Raw genomic sequence first — 26,669 nt, forward strand, 5'->3', positions numbered from 1 at the left:
GTCCCGCGGGGGCGGCGCTGCCGGCGCGCTCCGGCCGCGGGGGGGCGCTGCCGCCGCCGCCCCCGCCGGGCCCTGCGTCACGCGGCGGGCGCGCGTGGGCGGGCGCGGCGGAGCGCGCGCGGGCTCTCCCCATGTGACCGCGCGGGAGGGGGCGGCGTGCGGGGGGGCGGGGGCCGCTCCCTCCCTCCCTCCCCTCCCTCCTTTCCCTTCCCTCCTTCCCCTCCCCTTCCCTCCCCTCCCCTCCTTCCTTCCCTCCCTGCCGCCCGCTCGGCCCCCGCGCGCGGCGAAGGCGCGGCCGCGACGAGGCGAGGTGCGGCGGGGCGGCCGCGCGCCCCCCCGGCGGCGGCGGCAGCAGCGAGGCGGTGGCGGGGACAGGCTCGCCCACCCGCCCCGTCGATGGGAAAGGAGGAGCCTGGGCGGGGGGGGCGCGGGCAGGAACTTCGGCGGGGCTGAGTCTGCGGCCCCGGGACGGCACCGAGGGGAGCCCCGGGCAGCCGGCGGCGGCCAGCTGCAGAGTACGTGCGGGGCGGCCGGGGAGGGGCGCGGGCAGCGCGGCCCCGGCGCCGCGGGGCACGGCCGGAAGGAGCGGGCGGGTCGTGCGTGGGTGATTCCCGGAGAAATGCGGCGCGGGGGGGACGGGGAGTGGGAGGGAAGTGCAGGAGCGTCCCCGCCGTGTGCGGCGCGGGGCGGGGGCGGCGGGCGGGACGGCGCGGCCGGGCCGGGCGGAGGCGGTGCCCCGGCGGGTCCCGGGCAGGGGCGGCGGGGGCGGTGGGGCTCCGGCCGGGCTCTGCGGGGCCGTGCCCCTCCCGGCGCGCTCGCCAGGGGCTGTCCGGGCACGGCGGGGCAGCCCCGACGGAGGAGGCGGCCCGGGGGGGTTCCTGTCGCCGGGCTCGGCGGCCGCGAAGTTTGTGTGGGGACCGCCGCCGCCGGCCGTGCCCGCCGTGCGGGTTGCCTTCCCGCGGGCTCCGTACCCTGCTCTGGAGGTATTTGTGCGCTCGTCTCGTCCTTTCGCGAGGGTGTTTTTGCACGTTTCAAGTTTCTCGTTAGTTGCGGCGAGGTACGGGTTTGTACGTAAACGCGGAGCTCACTCATCGGCTGTATTTTGGCACATCTCAGAGCTAGACAAGACTATTTAATTTGCGAAGTCTCTCTTCTGCAGCTACATGTAATTTTCTCCTCCTGCTAAAAGTTCTTTGGAAGCGCTGCAGAAATGTAATGAATATGCAAAGCAGCCAGCTCTCAAACCCAAACCCGGCTTGTCTTCAGAGACTTTTCAAAACGCCCAAAGTGATCAAGATGCATTATGAAATAATCACTTTTCCCTAAAATACGGGGATGTGATGTTTCACACTTTCTCCTTGTATTCCTAATTTAATTGGTGACAGCTCAATTAGGATTCACCTGAAATAAAATCTCTACAGTCGGTTGGAGTTGCTGGGTTGCTTTTACTTCCAGTGCAGCCTTAAAAAGCAGGAAGGCTGCTCAGGAAGCCCTTGTCCCATGCGTATATCCCACAGCTCCCGAGTTTTCCTTCTCCCGGTGCTTCACCCCCATCCGCCACCCTCCTGCTCCAGCCGCGCATCTCCTGCTTCCTCCGGGAAGGAAGTGTCGGCTCCGGGCTCGGGACCGGTGTTCTCCCGTGCTTCGAGATGCTCGGCGGGGCTGCCGCTGGCTTCGCAGAGGGAGCAGGAATAGGTTGTGATTCCTGCACTGGCTGTTTGCAAATATTTAAGGGCGCTCTGTGGCGTCTCTGTGGTTTTTGTTTTGCTTTTTCCCAGGAGTTATGTTTGTGGTCAGAGTTAAGGTGACAGCCAGCGTGTGGAGAGGAGGGCATGGTATGTGGGGTGATGGGTTGTGGATGTGAATGAGGTAATGTGGAAAATCAGAATGCATGGTTGTGGGTTGCAAAGGCTGAGTGAAAAATCTAACTTGTGATTTCCTGGTTCTCCCGTGGCTGTAACTGTATGCAGCCTTGCGTGTATTCTAAACAGCTTTGTCTGCTGTGGGGAGTTTTCTGGCTTTGTTTGTTCTACATGTGAAAAACCTAAGAGATGGCTGCTCTCCCCCGTGTGTTCTGACACTTCTCATTGGTATGGACAGCAAGCAAAGAAAGGCAGAAGTAGCAGCTCCAGTGCCGTGGACGTGTTCATTTATTGCTGTAGACCTCCCCGTGCCAGCTTTTCATTCCTGCTCCTTGCTGGAAGAAGGGTTTGCAGTTGTGTTAGATGTGCCTGCTCACTCCCGAGGCAGCAGGTCCTTCTGGCTGGCTTCTTAGGGTTTGCCAGAGGACATGACCAGGCTGCTGCTCCTGAACCAGGTTGGTTTGGGATCACAGATTAGACAGCCTAAGACTTATCGAGCAGGCTGCAGGAGAGGGGGATCACACACGGTGCCCCAGGGTCTTATCCAGGATGCTGTTCCTGGTGAGGAGCAGACCAAGTGTCCTGGCTGTGTGCTCTCCCTGCGTCTTCTCATTGTGCAACCTCTTCTCGTGCTCACCCTTTGCCCCAAAGCACTGAGAAATGAGAGCAGTGGTGGAAAGCAGTATTTCAGGTCTCTTAGATACAGCTTTTAAAGGTCACCTGAAAGATGTGGGGCGCTGAGACTTGAGTGGGTGTGCTAAGGCTTTGCGTAGCCGGCCGGCTGAGCAGAGCCAGCAGCAGTGCCAGGTGTCCTTTGGGTTAACAATCTCCTCAGCTTCAGGCAGTCCTCTGCTGCTTTCTCAGCCATCCTCGCTCGGTGCTTGTCCTCTTCCTGAGCCTCATCTTACTCCTGCAGGTGGACTAGCATAGCTGCTTGCCGGGCTTTGTAGGCTGAGAGCGGGGCTGAAGCAGGGAGACGCCGGTCATGGCTGGAGAAGCAGCGTAGCTCTCGGAAAGGGGAGGGAGCCTTCTCTTGGTACAGTTTAGAAATAACTTGGGATGGCATTGAGGTGAGTGCTGGAGGAACTCTGTTTGATGCAAGGAGGAAAGAGGCTACAAGGAGGAGTGTTTGAAAATGCCTTCTCTGCAGAAATCGGTAGCAGTCGTACATGGAAAAATTGCTCTGCCTTCTCAGGAGTTGCTGTGCTGAATTTGAAAAACAGAATGGGTCTTTAAAGTACGAAATAAAGGGATTTCAGTCTTGCTTTAAATGCAAATTTCAATGCAGTCTGAAGCGGGGACTGGCTGCTGATGTACGTATTAATCCAGTTTTATCTGTCATGAGGAGATTTGTTGATTAGAAGCCTCTAGGTAAAGGCTGCTCGTGGACTGGTGCTGCTCTTCCAGCCTGTGGGCTGGAAAAATGAGTTCAGTTCCATGGCTTGCCTGGAGCTCTTGGGCTGTGTGTAATTTCACTGCCACCCATCCTCCCAAGATTCAATTTAGCTCTCTGCACAAAGTCCATTTATGTAGATTTATGTAGATTTTGTGCTAAGATGAATAACTTTCAGAGGAAATGGGCCTTCTTTTAAAAGTTACAGGAGTTAATTTGTGGTATTGATGGTGAAAAGTCAGCATCATTTGAAATGGGAGGGTAGGAAGAGTTTACTGAAATGCCCATGAAACCACAAGCTGTTAATTTTGTCTTGACAAAGTTTGTTAAGAATGGGAGGATTTTTCTAAGAAATTCAGTGAAATAATGGCACCTTTTAAAACAGCAAATTCAGTTCTCTGTAAAGGGTTACCTTTAAGTGATTTTCCTAATTTTCCTTGTTTCTTCTTGTATCTTTGAGTGTAGACAGTACTTGATTGATGTTCTGCAGTTAACTATTCTTTCCGAAAGCCAAACTGTGTTTCTAAAATATGTAGCTCTTAAATGTTTGCAGTTTTACCCTGAGTTCCAAAGTGTGTAGTTTACTAGCTCTTAAGCTCACCAGCAGCTCCTTGAGGTAGCTGCTCGAATCTAAACTGCTATTACTGCCCCTACATTCAGCTGGTGGTTTGGGGATTTTGTATGTTTTGGTCTTTTTTTTTTTTTCTCTTTCCCTGGGCTCCATCTCTCTTCCTCAAGAGATTGGCTGTAGGTATCCTGCTGCTGCCACATACATTTCTGGAAAGTTTCTGTTGGCCTCCTTATTTTATTTTTCTCTAGTAGAGTTAGATCAGAATTTTACAGCAAAAGCCTGGTCTTACAGAGGCCTCCTGAATACAAGTTGGGCTCTGCTTGTTTTGTCTGTATGTTTTGACTTGCTGAAGAAACGGCTCATGTTGTCAAAAAAGCCACAAAAATACCCAAACACTCTTTTACAGTGTTTTTCATGTTTTAAAATATGCAAAAACACACTCTGTAAAGATAATTTCTCTCTGAGTTTTACTTTTGATAACCAGTCTCCCAGTGCCCCATAGCAAACATGCTTGCATTGCAGTTTTGGAGGAAGAGGAGTTGCACACTATTAAAATACTTTTTCCCCACTATGTGCAAATCTTCCTGTAGTTGTTGTTTTTTAGGTTACTACTGTGTGTTTTTTCAAGTCCAGTGTGTTAGTAGAGCCAGAAAATGTTACCAGACTTGCTCAGTGTTTTAGTTCTGTTACTCTCTCAACCAACAATAAATTACATGCTTTAGCCCTTATTGATTGGTGTTTTAGTGTAATACTGGAAATTATCTGCTTGTGGCTGTGAATGCCACTGTAGAGTGAAGAGGTGTATGTGTGAGATCTTAGAATTCTCTGAGGAGTTTATTAGTTGTGGGATAACTGGATAAGGAATTTATGAAGTTGAAACTTGTGCAAATGTTTCCTGCCACTGTAAGGACTGAACACTGTGGTGATCTGTCTGTTGGGAGCCTTTAAGCACAATTGCTGTATTGCTGAGTGGTATTTCACTTCTCAAGTGCCAATGACAGGCAGCCTGGTTAGCAAATGAAACAGGCAGGTGAATTAAAACTAAGGTTTTTAAACTACAAATATTGGAATCTATCAGTATTTTTGCTTTGTCTGCAGCTGTTGCAGCCATAATTAAGATCAGCAGAGGCATTAGAGTCTTTTTATGTGAAACAGGTAAAACTGCAGAAATACTTGGTTTTTAAACACTCTTTTACTGACCCAGCTTCATTAATCCTCTAGGGTTGTATGAAGCACTTTTCTTTGCTTTCCTTTTACAGTCCTCCACACTTTGTATGGGGGGAAAATGATGTGACAATTAAGAATTTAAACTAATGACATTTTTTCTTCAGGGAATCGAGTATTCTGTAATTCTTCAGAATGTGTTTTGTGATCATTTTGATCTTAAGATATAAAAGAGAATAGAGTAGAAGCTGTGAGTGATATTGACTGACATTGTTGGGAATGTTGAAAACAAGCTGGCTTCGTTTTGAATCATCTTTTTTGTAGGCACCTCACAACTATCTGCTGATCTGGTTGTTTTTGAAAATGTTTCCATTAAGGTAACAAGTCAAAAAGTAGACTTTTTGCCCCTTATTAATTTCTGTGGGTGTTCTTGTAATGAGAGAAAGAGGTGCTGCCCTCTGAGTTGACAGCCTTGTGGGAAGATGGGTGGTGGGGCAGTGCGACTGGATGTCGGTGCTTTGGTGCTCATCTTCTCTCTGTTTTTACTGTTTGCAGGTTCTGTCATCCGTGATGGCGTCAGCTCTACCCAGAACCCTCGGAGAATTGCAGCTGTATCGAATACTACAAAAAGCAAATCTCTTATTTTACTTTGATGCCTTCATTCAGCAGGGTGGGGACGATGTCCAGCAGCTCTGTGAAGCAGGTGAAGAGGAGTTTTTGGAGATAATGGCTCTCGTAGGCATGGCTAGCAAGCCACTTCACGTCCGACGGCTGCAGAAGGCTTTGAGGGACTGGGTCACAAACCCTGGCCTTTTTAACCAGCCTCTCACCTCCTTACCCGTCAGCAGCATTCCAATATACAAGCTGCCAGAAGGGTCTCCTGCGTGGCTGGGGATATCCTGCAGCAGTTACGAGAGGAACAGCAGCACCAGAGAGCCTCACCTGAAGATTCCGAAGTGCGCTGCCACGACGTGCGTGCAGAGCGTGGGCACGAGCAAATCTGATGTGGGGAGCTTATCACTGCAGAGCAGCAGCGAGCCCAGACTCTGGCAAGGACACCACACCACAGAGAGTGAGCACAGCCTTTCCCCGGCTGACCTTGGCTCTCCAGCCTCACCAAAGGAAAACAGCGAGACCCTGGATGCCGCTGCTGCTCTGTCAGTTGCTGAATGTGTAGAACGTATGGTACCCTCCCTGCCCAAAAGTGACTCCAATGAAGTCAAGGAGTTACTGAAAACAAATAAGAAACTGGCAAAGATGATTGGTCACATCTTTGAGATGAGTGACGATGACCCTCACAAAGAGGAGGAGATCAGGAAGTACAGTGCAATATATGGCAGATTTGACTCGAAAAGAAAGGATGGCAAGCATCTCACCCTCCACGAGGTAAAACGGCTTGAGTGGAACTGGGCTTCCCCCCCTGTTCCTACACCTTTGACAAGATGTGTTTCCAGGGTACACTTCTTGTGTGGACGCTTCTTGCTGAGTGATGAGAGTTGTGCGTCTGCAAGTTGTGTGTTGAGTGCTGTAGGCAGTGCTGGCCTGACGTGGAAATCTCAGGTGCAGCACAGGTCTCCTTTTGTGGGCGGCTGTGGGAGTGTGTGTGAGTGTGAACGTGGTGATTTGGTGTCATCACACTGCTCGGTCACTGCTGCGGCCTGTCAGACAGAAGGTTTAGAAAGTTTGGCACTGAAATAGCAACCAGAAGTGCACTGAGCATGACCTTGGGGATTCTAAGGATTTGGTATGTTCTTAAAGATGTCCTGTCATGGTATTTCCTTGCAGCTTTGAGAGTAGACTTGTTTGGAAGATCAGTAACTAAAATTACTTGTGTCTGATGTGGTTACTACCCTCTGCTGTCTTCCCTCACCTCGAGACTCTGCTCTGTAGCTTGTGCACTTGAGATAAAAAGGATTCTGTCAATGAAGTCCCTAAACCCAGTGGCGTGGATTTTTTTTTTTTTTTTTTTTTTGCTTTGTTTGAATTGGGATGAAGCTCAATTATACAGCCTGTGGGTTTTTTTGGACATAGTGGTCTTAAGCCTGTCAAGTGACAGTGCATACTGTGTGAGGGGGAAGGGAAAGGACTGTGTCCAATATTGATGGCTGGTCATAATCTGAATGTTTGTTTTTTTAGTCCCTGAGTAGCTTCTCTTCCCTCTTGTCTTTGAAAGTTCCTGTGGGCCTCCCTTGCTCCTCTTGTGGCATTCCTGAGGCTCACACTGCATGTGTTGTAACGCAATAGGTGTGTCTGTGTGGGGAGTAGTTTCCTAGTGCCAAAGTACTGTACAAGAGGAGAACAAACATTAATTCAAAGCAGTGCCAAAACGCTGCTGATACGAATGCTGCATCAGCATTTTCACAGTTAACACTGATTGCAAAATTTCGGCTGGATTTAAAATTTGGCATGTAAGGCTTAGCTCCCAAAAGGAAAGGCAATGTTTATGTTACAGGAGTGCCAAAAAAACTGTACTGGCTTTAGCCTTTTCTCGCTTCAAGGAGAAGCCTTGTAGGTGTGTGATCCATAGCATTAGACTGAGTTCTCTTTATGCTTCTGAGTAGAAGGGCAGAAGGAAACAAGGCGTATTTCTTTACATTTTTGTTTATGTATTTGCATTTATGAGGCAACTGCACATCGCTGGCAGTGACTTGACAAGGGCTTTTACTGCAGACTGGGGAGACACTTCCACAGTAGTCAGCCACATTCCTACCACACAGTTCTAGTTGAGCTGCTTACCCATACGTGCTCTGTGGCTTTATGTCAAACACTTATAATCTATGAATTCATCCACTGTACAAGATGAGATCTCATCTTACTCCCCTGACCTTGTGGAAGTCTCCCTTGTAACAGAACAAGTTGTGTATGAGATGGAGGCATGATTTGAAAGGATTAATTGTGTAGATGCCCTGGGTACGTGGCTGCAGATTCAGGATTCAGAGGATGGAGGCAGCTGAGGTGTACAACACTGTGTGGCTGTGTGCTTTCACAGCCTCTCTCTGGGGTAGTGACTGCAGAAAAGGCTCTGAAATACGGCAGACTACTTGTGGGATAATTTTCTGACATCTAGCAGTGTACTGGAAGGTGGGCTCCAGGGAGTGTCTCTGCAAAACTTGGGGAGTGAACCCTGGGGTAGTATTGAAGGAGCAGGATAGCAATGAACTGGAAGAAAGGACAACTGCTCTGCCTTGTTCATTTTTTTTAGTATTGCGCTACAGATCTTTACTACATCATTGTAAAACCACGTTTAAAAATGGAATGAGAGCATGGTTTGGCTTTAGGAAATATTTCTATCGCTATTGTGATTAAGGGCAGAAGATCAAAAGAGTCTGTGGTTGACTTATGCCTCACTTACGCATGTGGGGCCTCGCTGAACTTGATGGGAACTGCACACATGCAAGCAAGAAGAATTTGCTCGTAATTAGTTTACTCTTGGCTTAAAGAGGTTGGATTTCACAAAGTTTTGTCTTCATTTTCTGGTAAGGCAGAAAATAAATAGCAGCAACGAGATAATTTTTTTTAAAAATCTGCTAAACCAGAGTTTGCCTTTTGTAAACTCAGCCTCAGTGTGTTTTTGGTTCTTAAGCAGTTTGGTGCTCAGAAGGAAGGACCTTAAACAACCAGGGAGGTAAGTTTCTGCAGGTCTAGAGACTGTTTTTCTGCACGTGTTAATACATTCCAGAGCTGTCATTCTGCTTCACAGTTCAAGGTTTCTCCTTGCAGCTGGCAAGGAACAGCTGAATAAACTTCACTGTGAATTTAAAAAGCTTAAGTAGTGGTTAGCTTTTTTATGTAAAGATTAGGGTATCTCTGGCTCCTCAAGCACAGAGTTGCATGCAAATTAAAACCAAACCTGGTGGAATTATTAGTAGTGAATTAGTGAGAATATTTTGTTTCAGTATGAGCACTGAAGTGTCTCACAGGGCTGGAGCAGCCATTAGAGGGCTGCAGACACTGGGCTGGTTTGGAAGTGTGTGCTCCTGGTAGGAGTGTTTGCATGAAGCATTAATCTGACATAAAATCTTTCGAAGGCGTTCCAAAACTAATAAACATGCTGCCCTTAATCCATCCCATTGTTTCAGTACTACACAGCTTTTCAAACACAGAGAGCACTTAATTCTTAAAGTTGGACTGGAGGAGGCATGAGTACAAGGCATGCCCTTGAACTCGGTGACCCCTGCAAGTTTGAGTCAGGTTTGTAATTTGCATTTTGATATTTCAGTCTTTGTCTCTGTAAGTACCTATAAAATGGAAAAAAATTGAGTTCAGTGGAATTAGAAAAACAAGCAATGAATTTTGTCTAGCTTGATCTCTTCTTTTGCTGACTCACCAAAACAGTAGGGCTTGGTATTTAGTTATGTGGTTTCTAGTGGAGGAATCTGTGAACCCCATCAGATGGAAATATACCCATCCCTTTGCTGTATGGTTCTGTGCTGCTGCGTATCCTTAAGGCTTCCAGCAAACAGATTCTTTATTTTTAAGCATGAAACTCTTTGTATCTGCAGTATTATGCCTCCTGAAAAGGCAGGAAGCCATGATGCACTTCAATTCAGTACGTCTGAGTGTGACCTGAAAGAGAAATCAGGAAAAACAAGCAAATAAACATTTGGCTTTTCTCTCATATTAGGATAAACAGCATTTGCCTACAACTACCTAAAGCATTTTCAGTCATTTCAGCTCTTTGCAACCTTTAGCACTTGGAGGGATAAAAAATATCTCAAATTATTTTGCAAGCATTAGCCATATTATTCATCCTTGGCAAAGTAATAGCTATCAGTGTTACAGAAATTAATGTCTGCTTTGGATAATAATTATTTTAATCAGTGTTGTATTAATCTTATATTGTATGTTTTTCCCCCTCTGTTTTTTTTCTGAAATGACAAATGTTGTGGAACAATCCTTCCTGTCTGAGGGGTAATAGTTTGTTTTTTAGTACCTTGTATTGTAGGAACATAGTAACCTGTTTGTGCCCTTGTACATCTGATCTCTGTGAGATTTGGGGGTTTTGTCTGTACAGAGACTAAAGGATCAGGCAACATACCTAGTTCACCTGTTAAAAACAAGTTTGTGCTCTGATTAACATTTAGATACCATAGGAAACGCCCTACTGAGATAAGAGGCTTTTAGGCTAAACACAGGAAAAATTGCTCCTGAAATATTAGGAGTAGCAATTGTGTGTGAAGTTTTACTAGAAATACTGCACAGGCTGCTGAGAGAAGAATCTCAGCTCTTCTCTGATACGTGTTTTTTGTTTTCTCAACCTTCCTAGAGAACAGGTATCGTGTTGGGCAAAATAAATTGTTGATAGTTTGGGTGCCACGGAGCCCTGTGGCAAAGGACAGCGTGGCTGTGTGTTGTCCATGTCTCGTGACGGCTTCCATCCTTTAGGGATGGAGCAGGCAGCAGGTCGGATGAGCTGCTGGCCTCTGTGGTTAAATTCACAGGTAACCCTGCAGTGTGGCAGACAGCAGGGTGAAGGGCTGAGTTCTTGGCCTTCTCCCAAGAGACTCTGTAACTGCAGGGAGCAGCGAGTTTGGTGTGTGAGGTCGCACATGTGCGGCCGCTCCTGGCGCTGCCAGATGGAGGGTCAGGGATGGCACGTCTCCATCCATCATGGATATGCTGACTGTGCTGTGGAATATTCACTAGCCTGGGACAGATACAGAACATGCTGTTGACAGTAGCTCCAAAGCAGCTGTGCTCCTTTGCAAGAAGCCAAGCCTGTTCAAAGCAGCCTAATTTCTAAAAGTGAAAGAGTCGAAAGAGTTTTGGGCACTTGGTAAAAACACCTGTAGTGTTCTGCTGGCCTCTTGCTGTTAGGCCTCATTACATGTTCTGGCTGTTCTTCAGCTGAGGAGAAAGTGAGAAAGCCTCTTCAAGCCCTGGTTCCTGTGGAAGGAGCTTGGAGTAGCCTGTGCAGCATCTCGATTTGTGTCTCTCATGGCATTAATAATGTTGTTGTGTCCATACTGCTGACCATAGGCTTCTCAGGCAGCAGTATTCCTAACCTGATACAATTCATGACAGTGTCACCACTTCCTGTAGGCTTCTGAAGAGCATCGCAGAACCATTTTGAGCCTCAATTTCAGGCAGTTTTTTTTCCCCTTCTTTATGAATCTTTTGCCAGCAGCAGAGGCACTAGAAATGTGTCCTGGCAGGCTCAGGAAAACATCCTTGAAACAAGTTACATTTGATTCATGTCTGAAGATAGTCTTCACAAACACGAGGGTGAGAAACATAGCTAAAAAAAGTTTAATCGTTTCTTAAACCATCACCTTCTACAGAATTTATTCTGTATTCACCAGGGAAAGCCATCTGTACCCACACTGTCAGGGTGGTTGGTTTGTTTTTTTTTTTTTTTCTCCCAAGTCCTGGGCATATTGCGTTTATAAAAATAGTATTCCCTATAAGCCAGGCTTTGGGAGCCAAACACTGTGAACGTTCGGAGCTACTGTTTTATACTGAGATTTAATTAGTGCTGGGATGAAGTGCACATTGAGACAGTCTTACAATAATGTTTTGCTTTATACACCAAGTACATTCATATCTTTCCACTTCTCAAAGGCTTACCTGGTTTAGTAAGGGATATAAATAAACTGAAGAAACCCACCAGGGTTTAGTGTACAATTATAGGTAATTTTACTTGCAATCAAAATTCTTTATTATTCAGAAGAGGTGCTTTTACAAGCACAGTAGGTGAAAGTATGCAAAATCCTGAGTGGCTGTTTGTTTGATTTGCAGCTAACAGTTAACGAAGCAGCTGCCCAGCTGTGTGTGAAAGATAACGCCTTGCTGACCAGGAGGGACGAGCTCTTCGCGCTGGCCCGGCAGATCTCTCGGGAGGTCACCTACAAGTACACCTACAGGACCACCAAGTAAGGCTTTCATCAGCTCACAGGGCCTGTCCTTTCAGGGAACTAAGCAGGCTGGTAGCATTTCTTCTGAAGCGCTAGGGATGCTTTCTTCTTGCTCTTCAGTTAGCAAAGTGCTCTTCTGAGGAAAGGAGGGAAATGCTGTTTGAGTCCTGAAGCTTTTCAACTGGCAAGATTCAGCTGTCTTGAATTACCTTTTTATTTGTTTTCTAGTTTACCAAGTGTTTTGAGGATAGTGCATATTAAGAGGCATCTGAGAGGCTGGTATTTCAAGCATTTGAGGCATTAGTGTGTTTTGAGGTTAATGTAAATTGGCAGAGTAGCCAGAGATGCTCAATGCATCAGTTTCCTTTTTTCCATATACAGATTTGGCTTGTTATCCAGAGAGATAAGGTCACAGGGAGTGGCTTATAAGCTTGCTTTAAAGGAACTAAAGCTGAGTCCTAATTTCAGTTCTTACTGTACTGTCAAATGAACTGCTGTTATGAAACGGTGACAGAGGCTTACCAGCTTTTAAATACAATTAAAACCTTAGCATTAGGTATGAATTAATGTCTTGATACTTTCCTTAGATTTTCAAATGTTGATTCCCTTGCCTATAATGTAACATCCTTGCAAATACACATTTTCTACCCTTCTAGAAAGTTTTCCTTTGCTCCCCTTTCTTCTGTAGGGATTCGTATAAATATACATCCATCCTGGATAAGCAATGCCAAGGGCATTTCTGTAATTCTCTGTGATTTCCTTCCTCTTTGGAAGGAAGAATCCATTAATGTCTTGATGCTTCTGAAAACAACACAAAATGCTTGTGTTACTCTATGCTTGAATGACTTTTCCCCTCCATGTCAGTGAACTGGAGGCTTTTTTTGTGCATAAGACTTGTTCCTCCCTGATCTGTTTTTTTTTTCTTGACTCCTTTACATTATTACTGATGGACCATCGGGGTTAATGTTCTGTTTACTGATTGTGTATGTGTCTTCTCTTGTAGATCTAAATGTGGAGAGAGGGATGAGCTGTCACCAAAGAGAATCAAGATAGAGGTACAGTAATGTGACTCCTGCATTTTGACCTGCTTGTGCTAAAATTCAGTTTTGTTTTGAAGGGACCTGTCTTAAGGAAATTTGTCAGAAAAACGTTTGATAGACAGTTGATGGGTATGAGAGAGAGAGGGTGGGAGAGCATCACCACTGTCTCTGTAAATGTAAGTGCTTGATGGAGAAGCCTGTAGGAGCAGGGGTAAAGAGTAGGATTTGTTTAATGGTAAAGATACTCTCAATGTTTTGCACTCAGAGAGAGTAGGAGGGGAGGAATGGGACTGACTGACTTCCTGTGGTGGAATGAGCTCAAGCACTGTAGGAAATGTCTTCTCATAAGGCCTGCTGCTTTTCAATCAGCATGAGGTGGGGTTTGCCTAATTCACTGGAGTCAGCTGTTGGTCATGTCCAGAATACAGAGTTCTGGATAAGGACTGATGGCAGAGGATTAACCATCTCTGACTGTGCCATAAATTATGATACTGATCATATTGAAAAGCCAAAAACTAACTAAAAGCTATGTATCTCAACACAAAAGACTGTGCCTGTAGATATTAATTTGCAGGTTTTTGTAATGAGTTTTGGGACAAATGCATGTATACATGGTTAATGTGTACACTTGCACAAGATGTTGCTTAGGGAGATCCTGGGAATTTCTTGTTAAGAGTGCAGGAGCAGCATGTGTGTAGTCTACCTTTTTCTTCAGTTACCACTGCTAGAAGGTAAATCTGAGGCCTTAAAAAGTTACTTTTAACAAAAAATACCCAAAAAACTAAACAAACTAAAAAAAAGTTAAATCTATATATACCTCATAAAATAGCAGATCTTTCTTTTTAATTTGTATTTTAAACAAATTACTGTTTCACTGTTATGTGGGCATCTAATTTATCCTTAGCATTGTGGGTGTTTTTTATTGTACTGTCTACTTGAAAAGGTGTAGATTAAATGTGTGTCAGAATATGAGCTAGTCCTGAGCTAGGCTTGTGTGTGACAGATAGGTGATGCATTCTCTTACTGTAGAGGAAAATTGCAATTCATTCTGAAATGTGTTTCTCGTATGCAATGCATTCAGTGATAAATGATGCACTGTATGTAGTAAGGCTTTAATTTTTTTTTTTCAATACTGCAATGCTTTCATCTCTACAAAGGCTTTTTCTGTGAGGTAAACCCTGGTGAGAGCAGATAGTTTTGAAAAGGCAGTTTTGAATAGGTATAGAGGAGTTTATCTTATTTATGAAGTTCCATCAGTCCATATACAATTGTAGTTTTGAGTTTATGTAGTGCAAAATATACACCTGCAATGAGGATTCAATGGAAGCTTTGATAAGTGCATCATGTTGTTTATGTGTGTCAGGATTTGCCTTTGACCTTTGCTTTTTTGTTCTTTGATCTACAAAAAAGCAGGGAAAAGCTGCATTCAGTGATTTTTATCCTGCTTCACCACTATCAGCCTTGACCAGCATGTTGCAGGATGGTTGCTTGAGTCTCCTCTTTTTTGTTCAGTCCAGCCCTAATTTGTAAGAGCTGGTGGGGAGCTGCCACTCCTCTGCTTGAAGTAGTATTTCAATGACTTAGATTTCAGCATTAGGAAGTTTTTCCTTCATTCAGTAATAATTGATGATGAGCAAGTGTCTAAAATGACACACTGCAAGGGAGGTGCTGTTTTTTACTCGATGTTCATTGAAGGAAAGCATAAAATTAAAACCCTGAAAAATACAAGCTGAAACTCAAGGTCATCTGGAGAGCAGGAAATCTGGACAGCCTTAGGGGATGTGTAGTCTCCTATTTTCTGCATGGAGAAATCTTTAGAGTCTGGGAGGCCTGCTTCTTTTATACCCTTCAGAGAAAGGATATTTACTTGGTTCTTGTTGTATCTAAAATTACCAGTCAAATTTTAAAATGCTTCTGAAAATTTCATGTCCTAATTGTACAAATGACAATTTCAGAAATAGGCCATTTTTCCAAAATAAGAAATTGAAAATTAAATTTTATTACATCTTTAATCTGATAGCGTAGCATTATTAATTTTGAAATTACCCATATTGTTATCAGTAGAAATGTCTTTTTTTCTCACAACTTTGTGAGTCTTCTAAGGAGGAGTAAAGCATTACTTCAGTGCATTTTACATTTGAAGTACGTTGTAAATTTTGGGTTTTATGTCAATGAAATGTAAAAAAATATGCAGTATGACATAGTAGATTACTGCTGTTTTGGGTTCCTGGTGTTTGCATTTTTTAAAAGAAATATATAAAGTTCTCTTTTTTAGTAATATGTTCAGGGATTTTTTTGGTTTTGTTTTTGTTTGGTTTTTTGGAAAGGTGAAAGTAAAAAGGAAAATGGTGGCAAATGCAGATTTTTTCCTTCTGTTCTGGGTAAGAATTCCTTACACTGTTTTTGAGTTGTAATGCTTCATTGTGGACCTGTTTGCTCACTATCGTGAAAATACAGATAGGACTGGAACATAGGGTATGTTTTTTGTTCTTATAACTAGTATAACTAGCTCTTTTCTGTTTTTCTTTTTCCCTTTTTTTTTTTGTTCTTTGAGAAGAGTCATTTTGCCTTTCTGTTTTAAGGCTGAACTCTGTATTTTGATTCACCATTCCTTTAACTATTAGTCATTAATGTCTCTGTGAAGCGTGGCCTAAAATTACTAGGACTTCAGTTTGGAAAGACTTCACAGCCTGTTTGCATAGTGTAAAAGATTACTTTAAAAAAAGATGAGTTAATTTCCTGAAATATAATAACACTTAAAAAAGCCTCCAGAGATGCTCTGAAGGTCATCCTTGAGCAGAGCCAGCAGAGCTGTGTGTGCAAGCTGCAGCATTGTCAATCTGCAGCCACATTGTAAATTTATCCTTTTCATGAATATGAAACTGGCACAAGCATTACAAAGAAACAATGTGCCGTGAATTACATCAAATTACCTGTAAAAGCCTTTCTCTTCCCCTGCCAGCTCTCCCCCTCTTATTCGTTGAGTGGGTGGGTGAGCTGTGGGAGTGAAGTGTAAAGAGGAGAAGGGGAAAAAATTCCAGGCAAATGACAGACTAAAGGTGTGGAGGGAGTGAAAAAAGGAGTGGAGTGAATTGGTGTTAGGGAGCAGATTATAAAAAAGGGGTTGTATTCCTAAATCCTCTCTGGACAAAGAGCAGGGCAGGCAAACAGGGATGGAAAGGGCACATCCTCCTGCACAGCTAGAATCTCTCCTGCTTAGGTGCTGTGTGGTGGGGGCACCCCTTGTTTTGTCATCTTCTGTGACTCAGTGCCAGCACCACTCAAAGCTGCGAGCTGTTGTGGTACCACCTTAGAAAGCAAAACAAGTCACAGGTACATCAGGCAGAAGTGGAGGAAGAGGCTGCTCATCACTATTGTGGTTAACAAAGTCCCCCTCAGAGTCTGCATGAACAGCCAAGAGAGGAAAAAAAGAGAGTTTTAAAAAATATTATTGCTGTCTGTAGTCTGAAGAAATTATTTTGTGTGTCTGTGTCCCCATTCATCTGAGCAAGAGGGGTGGGAAGAGCTTTCGTAAACTCATTTCCCAGAGCTTAGTGGGAGTCAGGGGGGCACAGGCAGGGAGACCTGAGCGGAGGCTGCAAGGAAGCGTCTTCCCTTGGTGCCAGGATGAGTGGAGGAAAAGGAGAGAAAAGCCCCACCTCCACTATTTCTGAGAAGGCTGAAAAGAAAACCAAAGTGTGGGATTTGTTTTTTTTCACCAAAACAGCAAAAGCCAGTAGAAGCTACTGTTTTCATAGAAAAAATGTCATTAGAGGGAGCGAGAAAGCACATGTGGGACTGGGAACATCTGCTGCACAAAACTGCTTGGAAAACAACTGAGCAGCAGCATGGCAAAATAAAAATGCTGCAGTGCATGCAGGAGGACCTCCAGGCAGCCATGGGGCAGAGCAGGTTGGTGCTTGGTCCAATGTGCTGCTCATCAGGGCATCAGGGACAGCCAGAAGTGGGAAGGATTCCAGGAAGGTGATCCAGAACACGTCATCCCCCAGGAGGATGGCAGAGGAGGACAGCAACAGGCAACCAGACCCACTTCTGGGAAACAGCCTTCAGTTTTGGATAGGCAGGTGATCACAAATGTGTTGTGAAGAACTGTGTTACCTGTTTTGTTGCAAAAATAGGATCCTGAGTGATAGGGGTTTGCGTGTTCAGCTTCTCATCTTCCTACACATAACCAATCTCCTCTCCCAAACAAATTCAGGTCTGTGCTAAGGAAGTGGTCAGTGCTCATGGAAATGTGCTGCAAAGCCTTTGTTTCTAGCTTAGCCTAGGGGCTTTGTGGCAGTTAACCTGGCTAAGTTTTTGCATAGCTATTGTGTTTATTTGTTCCATGAGGGAGTATGTTGGGTGTTTAAAAGCAATATGCAGTGTTCTGACAGATTTTAAGTTTTTTTCCTGAGAATAAAGAGTAGGTTTAATGGCACTACATTGCACTGAGATCCTGGCCATCTGCCTTGGGTCAGACCCTTCCTCTGTAGATCAATGGGCAGCCTGCAAGTGGAGGGAACCTCATAGTCCTTCCCCTGTGTTTTTTCTAAAAGATCTCTTCTATTTTTCTTGAACTGTAGCCCTTTTGTCCATCTATTATTGAAAATGTGATTAGTGACATGTATGTGTCTTTAGATTCTACAAGGAAGATAAACATAACTTGGTGTATTTTTGAGACTGAGGTCTGCAGAACCTCAGTGACAGATGTCATTCATTGTTCTCAGGTTTGGGTCTGTCTTAAGATCTTTGGCTTCCTCTCACATTTTGGCAGGGTTTTTTTGTGCTTTTGTAAACATTTCTCGATGTTTCTCTAGTGCACATGAGCTTTCCTTTTATAATCCCAAGCTGGATAAACCCCTCATCTTGAACCCTTGCTTCAATGATTGTTTTTATGGAATCTGGCAGGCTTTCACAGGAACTTTATTTGCTTTATTGATACATATGCAAGCTCCTGAAAAGATTTGCATGTCATAAGAATTTCAGACTGGAAGAATTATTGAATCATGCTTTCCCATAGTCTATAATTTTTCCACTGTACTTCTGAAATGGTGATATTTCATTTTGTGATACTAGTGTAGGTTCTGTGTGAAATATGTTGAATTTCAGAAGGGTTTTCTCAGTTTCACAAGGTTAGTATATATCCTTGACTACATATAAACTTGATTTATGAAAAGTGAATGAAACCATAGGCCTAAATCTGCCTGTCAAGGCTGAATGTAAACTAGTTTAATGTCAGTAACAAAGGGTAGTCTGGATTCACCTGAAACTGAGAGAGATGAGATTTTCTGTGCCATATTAGGTATACAGCAGTTGCTGTGGAGAGGCTGTGTGTGTTTTATGCACAAACCTAAATGAACTGGATAGCACAAATATATAAACTGCAGTCCATAATTTTCATGGAAGTTTAGGAATGTGATTTTTTAGGTTTTGTTTTGTTTGGTTTTTTTTCTTCTAAATGTACAGAGAAGGTGATGGGGAAAAAAAGTAATATATCCCTCTTGGTTTGGTTTCTTTTTATGCTCAATAGGATGGTTATCCTGATTTCCAGGACACAGTCCAGACGCTCTATCAGCAAGACAAAATGCCACTTGCTTTGGCTAAAGGAAAGAGTGAAGACCCAACATCTCTTAATTCCCAGGTAAACCAACTACATTACTTTGTGAATAATGCAGGCTGTGTCGTTGTACATTGGTGATGTGTTGTTGTTTTGATGATTAAATTAATTCCCATCAGTTTTAAAAGGCTGCTCAGCTTAACTGTGATTGCATCACTCTTAATTTGGGTTTACCTCCCAAAACTGTTCTGTCACAGTACTACAGCTTTGCCCTTGTTTGTTCCAAGGAGGTAAGATGCAGCATAGTAGGCTTGAAAATCTGTGGCTGCCTGTTGGGAGCAAGTGGGGTAGTATTGGTACAGTCTGTGCTGTGTTACTTGCGTTATCCGCTATAAATGGAAAGCTCAAGTTACTGAGCCGAGAGGAATAGAGTAGGCGATCTTGGAGTCCTCACTTCTGACATGTCTTACAAGAAGAAAGGCCAATATGTTTAGGAAATAAGTGAACCTCTGGATCTGAGAGGATAAATTGGCTTCCTAAACAACACCTAGCCTGGTGGAAGTGCAGTGTTCTTGAGCAGACAGAAAGCTTTGTATAAATGAAGACAGGTTGCCAATTCTTTCTTTGTCTTTTCTGTAGTGTATCCCAGCCTCGAGGCAAAATACCCATCTCCTACTGCCAGTTCTTGCCAAGGAGGGATTTCATGCTACAAATTTTCAACAAATTTGTTTTGTATAGCTGATTTGGGCAAATGTAATCACCAAATTTGCACGTAAGATTACATTTAGGAGTTACCTTCCTGTTTTCTGAGAATGGATGTGTTACCCTGTCATTTACCACCTTCTATTGCAAAGTAGTGCTCGGTCATACAAATCTGTGATAAATCAAATGCAGTTATGCCACATGTTCTGATGTTACAGAATAATTACATGAGCTTTTTTTGTATGTGCTTTGAGGTTTTTGTTGGTCACTGCCACATAACAATGGGCTACAGATTTAATTCAAGCTTAAATCTGCAAGTCTACAGGTTTTTCTGTGGTGATCAGAAGCATGGTTGAAGTTTCAAATTCTAGTTTTATCCCAAGTAAACAACAAAGATAGCATGAATGAGAAATATTTTACACTTTTTAAAAATTACTGTACAGTTCAAAAGTTAGTAATAGGAGTGGCAGAATAGCAAAGTTAAAGCACACTTGAAAGTAAACTGTTTGAAAATAGTTTCTTTTATTTTTTTACCTTCCTTCCAAGACCAAGCTGGAGCTATCAGCAGTCTTCTGCAGACCCTGACGAACTCTGAGCCAGAGTATGTAAATAGTGGCCATGCCATTACCCTGCTGTCAGGGTCACCACTGTGCTGGAGAAGCCCAGTTAGGCTGTCATTGCAGTGTAAATTATAGAACTCTGCTGAGCAAGCAGCCTTTTGTGGGAAGTCAGGGCTTTCAGCATCTCCCATGAAAAGTAAAATGCTCTGCAATGAATAGACCTCTGCAGCAGTTCAAACAATTACAGCATTACCTGAAAGAGAAATTAATTTTTCCTATCAGTTGTACATGTTAAGTTTGTACACTTTCTGTTCTTATGTTCATTGTGGCTCTTCTAAATCAACTTTCTTGACTTGTGATTTTCTTCTTATTTTTGCAAGATGCTTATTTACATTCTCTCAAGAACAAGATCATAGTGAAAGTTAGAATTCTCTTGGCATTAAAGTCAATGACAAATATTCAGACGCCATTCCCTCCCACGTTGCACTGGATTGTTTAGCTCCACTCTCTAGAGGTGTATAGGTCTTGTTCTTCTTCTAGACAGACATTTCACACCTTTATCCCCCACAAACATACTGTCATCCTACACTTTCAGAATGGCAGATTTTTAAGCTTGTGTAGTGCTGTTTCCTAAAATAAAGATTCCAAGATGTCTGGTGAAATCTTGGCATAAGTTTTTAGCAGATGTTGCCATTGCTCTTGGAATACTTTCTGGAATACTTTGTGAAGGCATATATTTGAACAGAGCTAACTGGATAATTTAGACATTCTTTTTGCTTTTCTTGAAATTCTCTTCACGTAACCTGCAGTCCTAAAGTGCAGGAAGTGATTTTTGTGTGTTTTTGAAGAACAGAATTTAATGTTGCATTTCTATGTAGATGAACTACAACAGCTTGCATTTTAAGTATTCTTGAGTGACTCAGATGTACATTATGAAAATCTCTATGGGTGCAAAAATATTTTGTTTGCTTCATAGTTTTGAAGAAACCGTAAAACACACATCTGTACATATGAGTCAACAAAAACCACTATCTAAGCTGTTAGTCTTTTCTTCTGATCCTGTTTTTTTCCCCCATGTTTTGACTTGCTCTATGCATGTATATAGAGAGAAATCGTTTTTTGTTTTAATTGCAGTCGGAAAAGGTGATGGCAAAACAGATGGAGTTTCTTTGCAACCAGGCAGCGTTAGAGAGACGTCTTTCCACGGGGTGTTACAGGCAGAACTCAGAAGAGCACAGCCCCAATGGCATGTCATTAGATAATGCTGATGGACAAGGTATGGTAGCTCCCAGGCACGGTGGTGCTGCCAGCAAAGGCATTTGATGTTACACAACCTCTGTCGGTGCTGGTGTTTATCTGTACAGCACCCTGAGCACTGAATGGACAAGACAAGATCTCTCTCTGCCCTGAAGTAAATAATGCAATCAGATGCACACTCAGGTTCTGCTCTGTTGCTGTTGTGCATCTGGGCAAATGCTTTCCCCAGGGATAACGTGGGGAGGGAAGGAGGTTGGGTGCAACTGCTGTTACTTGAGAGCAGGACTTTGCTCTAGCTTTACCCTCAGTTTTGAAAACAGAGCAGAGTGTTGCATTTCATTTGTTTTCTTGTTTTGTGGAAATTGAAAATAAAGCAGGTAATATAGTTGGTATCCCTTTTTGTTTACCTGTTTGTGCAGTCTAGAAACAAAACCTGAGGAGCTGGCTATGTAAATTGCTTAGCACTAAGCAGATTCTAATGATGTTCTTAGTAGCTTGTTATTCTTCAAAAAGCTTACAGTTATGTGGTTCTCTTTGATTTACCAACTGGCTATTCCTTGTCTTGAATTAATTTTAGGAGTGTTTGTTTTGTTTGAGCATTTATGTTTGGATCACTTTTTTTACTTTCTTGAAATGAGACAAAATGTTATCAACAAAAGAAATGCAGCCAGAAGTTCTTGTGTCTGTTTTTTAAGTGCTAGTGTTTTTTAAGGGGGTTGAAAAAAACCAGTAGAGGGATAGTTAAGGGAATCAATAGAAGTAAGTGTTAAAAAACAGATTTTCATGTGTGTATTGATCAAGCAATGAGATGCAGAAGTAATAATGAAGAATAGGTGTATGGATCCACCTTTCCTTGGCCCTGCAAGCTGGTTTATACAATTTAGTCATTGTGCAGGGGAATTGGAAATTTTCAGGATCTCAGAGGGATTGTGCAGTGGGAGAGGAAAATTTTTGTGTCTCAGGAGGATTTTTGAGCAGAATAAAGGGGTTTTTAAGAAATAATTACTTTTTGGTTTTTTGTCTGGCTGAGTGTCCCTTTCTAACAGTGCCTGTGAAGTAGTCTGCAAAGCAGTATATTTACATAGCCTTGTTTTGCTAGAAAATGTCCCTGAGCAGCTGGAGTCTAGGACGATAGAATTTCGCTGATAGAATTAATACATGTTCAGGTCTCTACCTGTTTTTCTTTAATACTGCTTTTTTGTAATGCACCAATGTTTCACTGTGAACAGGTGAAAGACCACTGAACCTCCGGATGTCCAACCTACCAAGCAGACAGATGCAGCACATTTCACTTGATGGAGAGCAGCACGTTGGGAAATCTCTGTGCAGTGATTTGATCCGGCTTTACCCCAGTGCTGAGGCAAAGTCACAGTCCTCAGGTTAGTACTGCCCCTGAGAAATTACCCACCATTTCTTGTTTCCTGTGATGTCTCTGAGTGAAGCAGCCAGGAAGGCAGGCTGGCATGCATTGTGTGTAACCATGCCATCAAGGCTTTGGAGAAAACTCCCAAGAGGAGTGTTACTAGCTAATCTAGAGTCACATTAAATATTACTTGGGAAAAGTTTAGGGGATGCAGTTACCGGAATCAGATAACCAAGTTCTGGCATGTCTGTCCTTGGTATTGAACCAAATTACTGCTATTTAATACTTAAACTGCATCACATTGACAGCAACGTGATTATGACATGGCTTCATTCTGCAGAATACTATCAGGCTTTTATAAAAGATGTCTTTATTCTGATCTGTAAGGACTTAGCACTGCTTCTCTGCTGTGAGCTGCATGTCAGGCAGTAAATCTTTTCCAACTGGGTTTCTCATTCACTGACCTCTGCTCACTGCCAGTCTTGTCATTTACCTCTGGCATTGGGAGAAACCCAAGTTTCTTGCTCTCTTCTATCGAAGTTTGATAGAAGAGAGCAAGAAATCTTTGTGAAATCTCTCTGGGTGGTTTCAGTTTAATACTCAGTGCACTGAGATAAGGCTGGGAGTTCTTGAAGACTCTTGCATCTTTAGGGGTAATGTTAAAATCCCACCTGAGTTTGAAAGATGCAGTGGGAAAGATGTTATTTGGAAACCAAGATGCAAAAGTGGTTGTTTTGAAGACCGGGCAGAATGTTGTCTTTTTCACTTTGGGGTACTACAATCTTGGCTCACCTCTTTTGCACATTGTCCCAATCCCAATGCTAATTCACTTAGTGAAATCTCTTGTAGGGGATTTTTACCTGTTCCCTCTCAAAATGCAAGTGCAGAGTGCATCTCCATTAGCCCTTGCTGCCAGAGGGAGTTGAAGTGAATCTATGATGCTTCCTCTGTCATCACTGCAGTGTAACTGAGGTGGTTCTAACCCAGCTGGGGTTAAAGCCCAGGAGGACGAGGCAGAATTTATTGCTTCAACTGTTGGTATTCATATAGTTCTTGGACCTTATTGTTGATTTAAGAACAAAATATATTTATTTCCAAGCAGTGTTTTAACATCTTTTTTCTTTTCTCACTGCAGAAGGCCTTGGTATTTTAAAGGATTTTCCTCATTCAGCTTTTAACAACATTGAAAGGAAGGTCATAAAAACAGAACCTGAAGACACAAGATAGTCATTCAGCTCTGGAAAACAGTGTCATAGTAAAGAATGAAACTTCACAAGAGAAAAAAAAAACCAGCCTTAATAACCAGTGTTGCCTCATTCAAATAAGAGATTTCAATAGCCAAAGCCTAAGAACTGGTACAGTAATCCATGGAAGCAGGAAAGCAAGAGACACTGCAACTAAAACAGTAATACAGGTGGATAAACATTCCTGTAAAAGTGGTTTTATAACGTGGGAAGATTCACAAATTAATATTGTGGGTCTTCATTATTTAAGAATGTATTATGTATTTGTATAACTTATCAAAGTAAATCTAGATGTCGGGACGTGTATTGAGTCCAGTAGATGTGGCTACAGTTCATTTTACTTGAAATTTCAATGTCTACTTTCAGTGTACCTAGCGTAGATATGGTTGTTAAACATTTGAAATAAAAAACATTGGAGAATTAGGAATGCAAACCTCGTGACACAATTAACAGCAAGTTTGCAACAATATTTGTAGAAAAAGGAAAATGCATACAATATTTTCATGGTTTAAAATGTTCTGTGGATATAGCATTTGATAGACCTAGACCCTGATTCTGTATCATAGCAGATGTACTTGACACTTAACTATCGCTACATCCCTTCCAATGGTTCCAGCAGCCTTTGTGTAACACACTTACAGCATAACACCTACATACAGGTCAGGAGTGTGGGAAATGCCAGTTAGAGGATGGAAGAGTTCATTTAATTGGCTCCCATTTCCTCAGGAAAAATCTGGGGATTGATGTATCATACCATTACTAAATTTCATTTGGTAGGAAACTCAAGAGACCAAGTAGTGTGGACAGGGCTGCAAAAATTGTCATTCAGACCGTTATAACTTCTTGGACTTCTCTGTGGATCTTAAAAAAAAAAAAAAAGGCATCCCAAGTGTGGCAAAGATGAGATATGGTGCAGGATTTATGCATCTGTGTAAAAGGTAGCACTTGATATCCAGAAACCATAAGATTTTTTGGAGGAGAGAAGGGAGTTGTCTTCAGCAGTAACTCCTTACAAAGTGCTGTCCAGCCCACGTGATTCTATGAATATACTGTGTACTGCATACAGTATGCCAATACGTTTCTTTATGTATGTGATTAATTAACATCTGTATTCTTTATTTATTTGACAGTTTTTATTTTTTGTACACGTTCACTTTTGAAGATGTCATTTTATCTAAGGAGAAGTAGTTGGCATATAACTTTGGAATTGACCATGTGTTTGTGTGCATCCATCTTTCCTCTGTGCTGCTCTGCAGTCAGGACAGTTATATGCCTCCATTTCTGAACACGGTTTTTGCTTACGACGTGTTCTGGAGGGGAAAGGGAGAGCTGAAGAAAGTGAGTTACCATGTCAGAGGGTAAACTTCCCTATTGAGGTGTGCACTTCATGTCTACAGTTCACTCTGTGTCCTAGGTGTGTATTAACAAATCAGTCAGTCTCTGTTGTACTGAAACGCTCAGCAAAATGTGAGCTGAAATGTCTACACTGCAGTCTCTTATCACTGTAAACATATTAATTATTTTATCACTTGATTTGTGGAACAAAGCTTTATAGTAGAAACACCAGTAAAACAACTTTTTATACTATTAAAATGTTTGGTTTTTTTTTAAAAAAAATGTTTCTTGAACTGTATGGTACTGTTTCACTTACTGAAGTATCTTACTTAAGCAATGGAGTTCGCAGCTTTGCTGTTTAGGCATAAGAGATTGAATGTGTAGTTATATTTCCTCTTTCCTGTTGTGTGAGTTAGTAGCACGGATGTTTCTTCAGTTTGTAACATTAACCAGAGCCCTGGTTAGTACCTGAGTAGCTTTCCTGAGATGTGTATGGAACTTGTTAAAGGACAGCTTAAGGTTTGAACTGTACAGCTTGAGCAATAGAAGGTACCAAGCAGCAAACCTTTAGAGATGCAGGAAACATTTGGTTTTCTCCAACATCTGACACCATCAAAAGTTGTGTGTGGGTCACTTAAGATTGCTGATCTCTTCAGTTAAAGTGAGAGGAAGGAAAAAGAACTTGCTAAGCAGCACGCTGTTTCAGTTGAGTCCAGAATTTATTTTGTAAACACTAATGTATTAAATTTACTATAAATTAAAGTCTATAACAGTTATATTTTTGAGTTGTAAATACACTTTGTGTCACGACCAGTTGGTTATCTCCAGAATGATATTTCAGTTTATAGTCCAACAGGCCATTTCAGTCTCAATAAGCTGGAAGCAATTTTTTTTACTGGTTTGCAGCTGTATGATTTTTTTTAATTTTTTTTTTTTTTATCCTGGGGTGGGGGAGGTGGGAGGTACATTCCAAGATTGCACATACGCTTGGTAATAGCAAATACTCAAGCATTGGTCTTTCCATGACAAAGGTCTTGGTGGACTGCACCCTGGCCAGCCTCTGGAGTCACAGGTAAAGGCTTGCCCTCGTCTGCTCAGAAAGGGTTGCTAGATCCAGGGTACTCTGGATCAAAGGCCAGCCCTGCAAATGATGCCTGTTTTATTCACATGTTTATGTTGTTGCTTACAAAATAAAATTCACCGTGAGAACTCTTTAGTTTCCCCAGGGTTTGTCCTTTTTGGTTTTTTTAAATTGTGTTTTCCTAAAGAATATGTTAATTTGGGGGGGAATAGGGGAGGAGGGAGTACCTCAAACTGCAGCTCTCAGTGGAGGAAGCCTTTTCCTGTTCTTGTGGTTGAATCCTCAACTCAGGGTGGCCTCATTATGTGCACAGCCTGCAGGGCTCAGTGGGCCCAGGCAGGAGGGAGGAACTAAAACAGGGCAGGGTCTGCAGCACTGAGGTTCTGAGTTCCCATCTCCTACGCTGCTGCATGTGCTCAAATTTACACTGATTGCAAACAGCACAGAGCTGCTAGGATGGGATGCCAGGCATGTGTGAGTGCTCTTTGGGAATAGGGGAGCCTTGGTGATCCACCCTGTTCCAGCTTGCTTTCTAAGCAGCAGCCCACATCTCTGCTGCAAGGTTAGGGTGCAGAAACCAGCTGGGAGATGGGGTATATATAAAAGGGGAAAAGCAGACAAGGGAGCAAAAACATAAAAGAAGTCGGGGGCAGGGGTTAGAACCTCTCCATAAACCTTCAAAA

The 26,669-nt window shown here is 43.0% G+C and overlaps 1 protein-coding gene across 1 annotated transcript; it reads left to right on the forward strand.

The window, feature by feature from the left end:
* The first annotated feature begins 379 nt into the window (after nucleotides 1-379).
* Nucleotides 380-26,121, forward strand: NAB1 (NGFI-A binding protein 1). The gene is made up of 8 exons (XM_033064994.2): nucleotides 380-515; nucleotides 5,546-6,376; nucleotides 11,729-11,862; nucleotides 12,848-12,899; nucleotides 18,418-18,528; nucleotides 20,841-20,982; nucleotides 22,193-22,342; nucleotides 23,462-26,121. The coding sequence occupies exons 2-8, from the start codon at nucleotides 5,561-5,563 to the stop codon at nucleotides 23,551-23,553; spliced, it is 1,497 nt and encodes a 498-aa protein (XP_032920885.1). The 5' UTR covers nucleotides 380-515; nucleotides 5,546-5,560; the 3' UTR covers nucleotides 23,554-26,121.
* The last annotated feature ends 548 nt before the right edge of the window (nucleotides 26,122-26,669 follow it).

The sequence above is a fragment of the Catharus ustulatus genome, chromosome 7 (genome assembly GCF_009819885.2).
Source record: "Catharus ustulatus isolate bCatUst1 chromosome 7, bCatUst1.pri.v2, whole genome shotgun sequence".
Classification (NCBI taxonomy): Eukaryota; Metazoa; Chordata; class Aves; order Passeriformes; family Turdidae; genus Catharus; species Catharus ustulatus.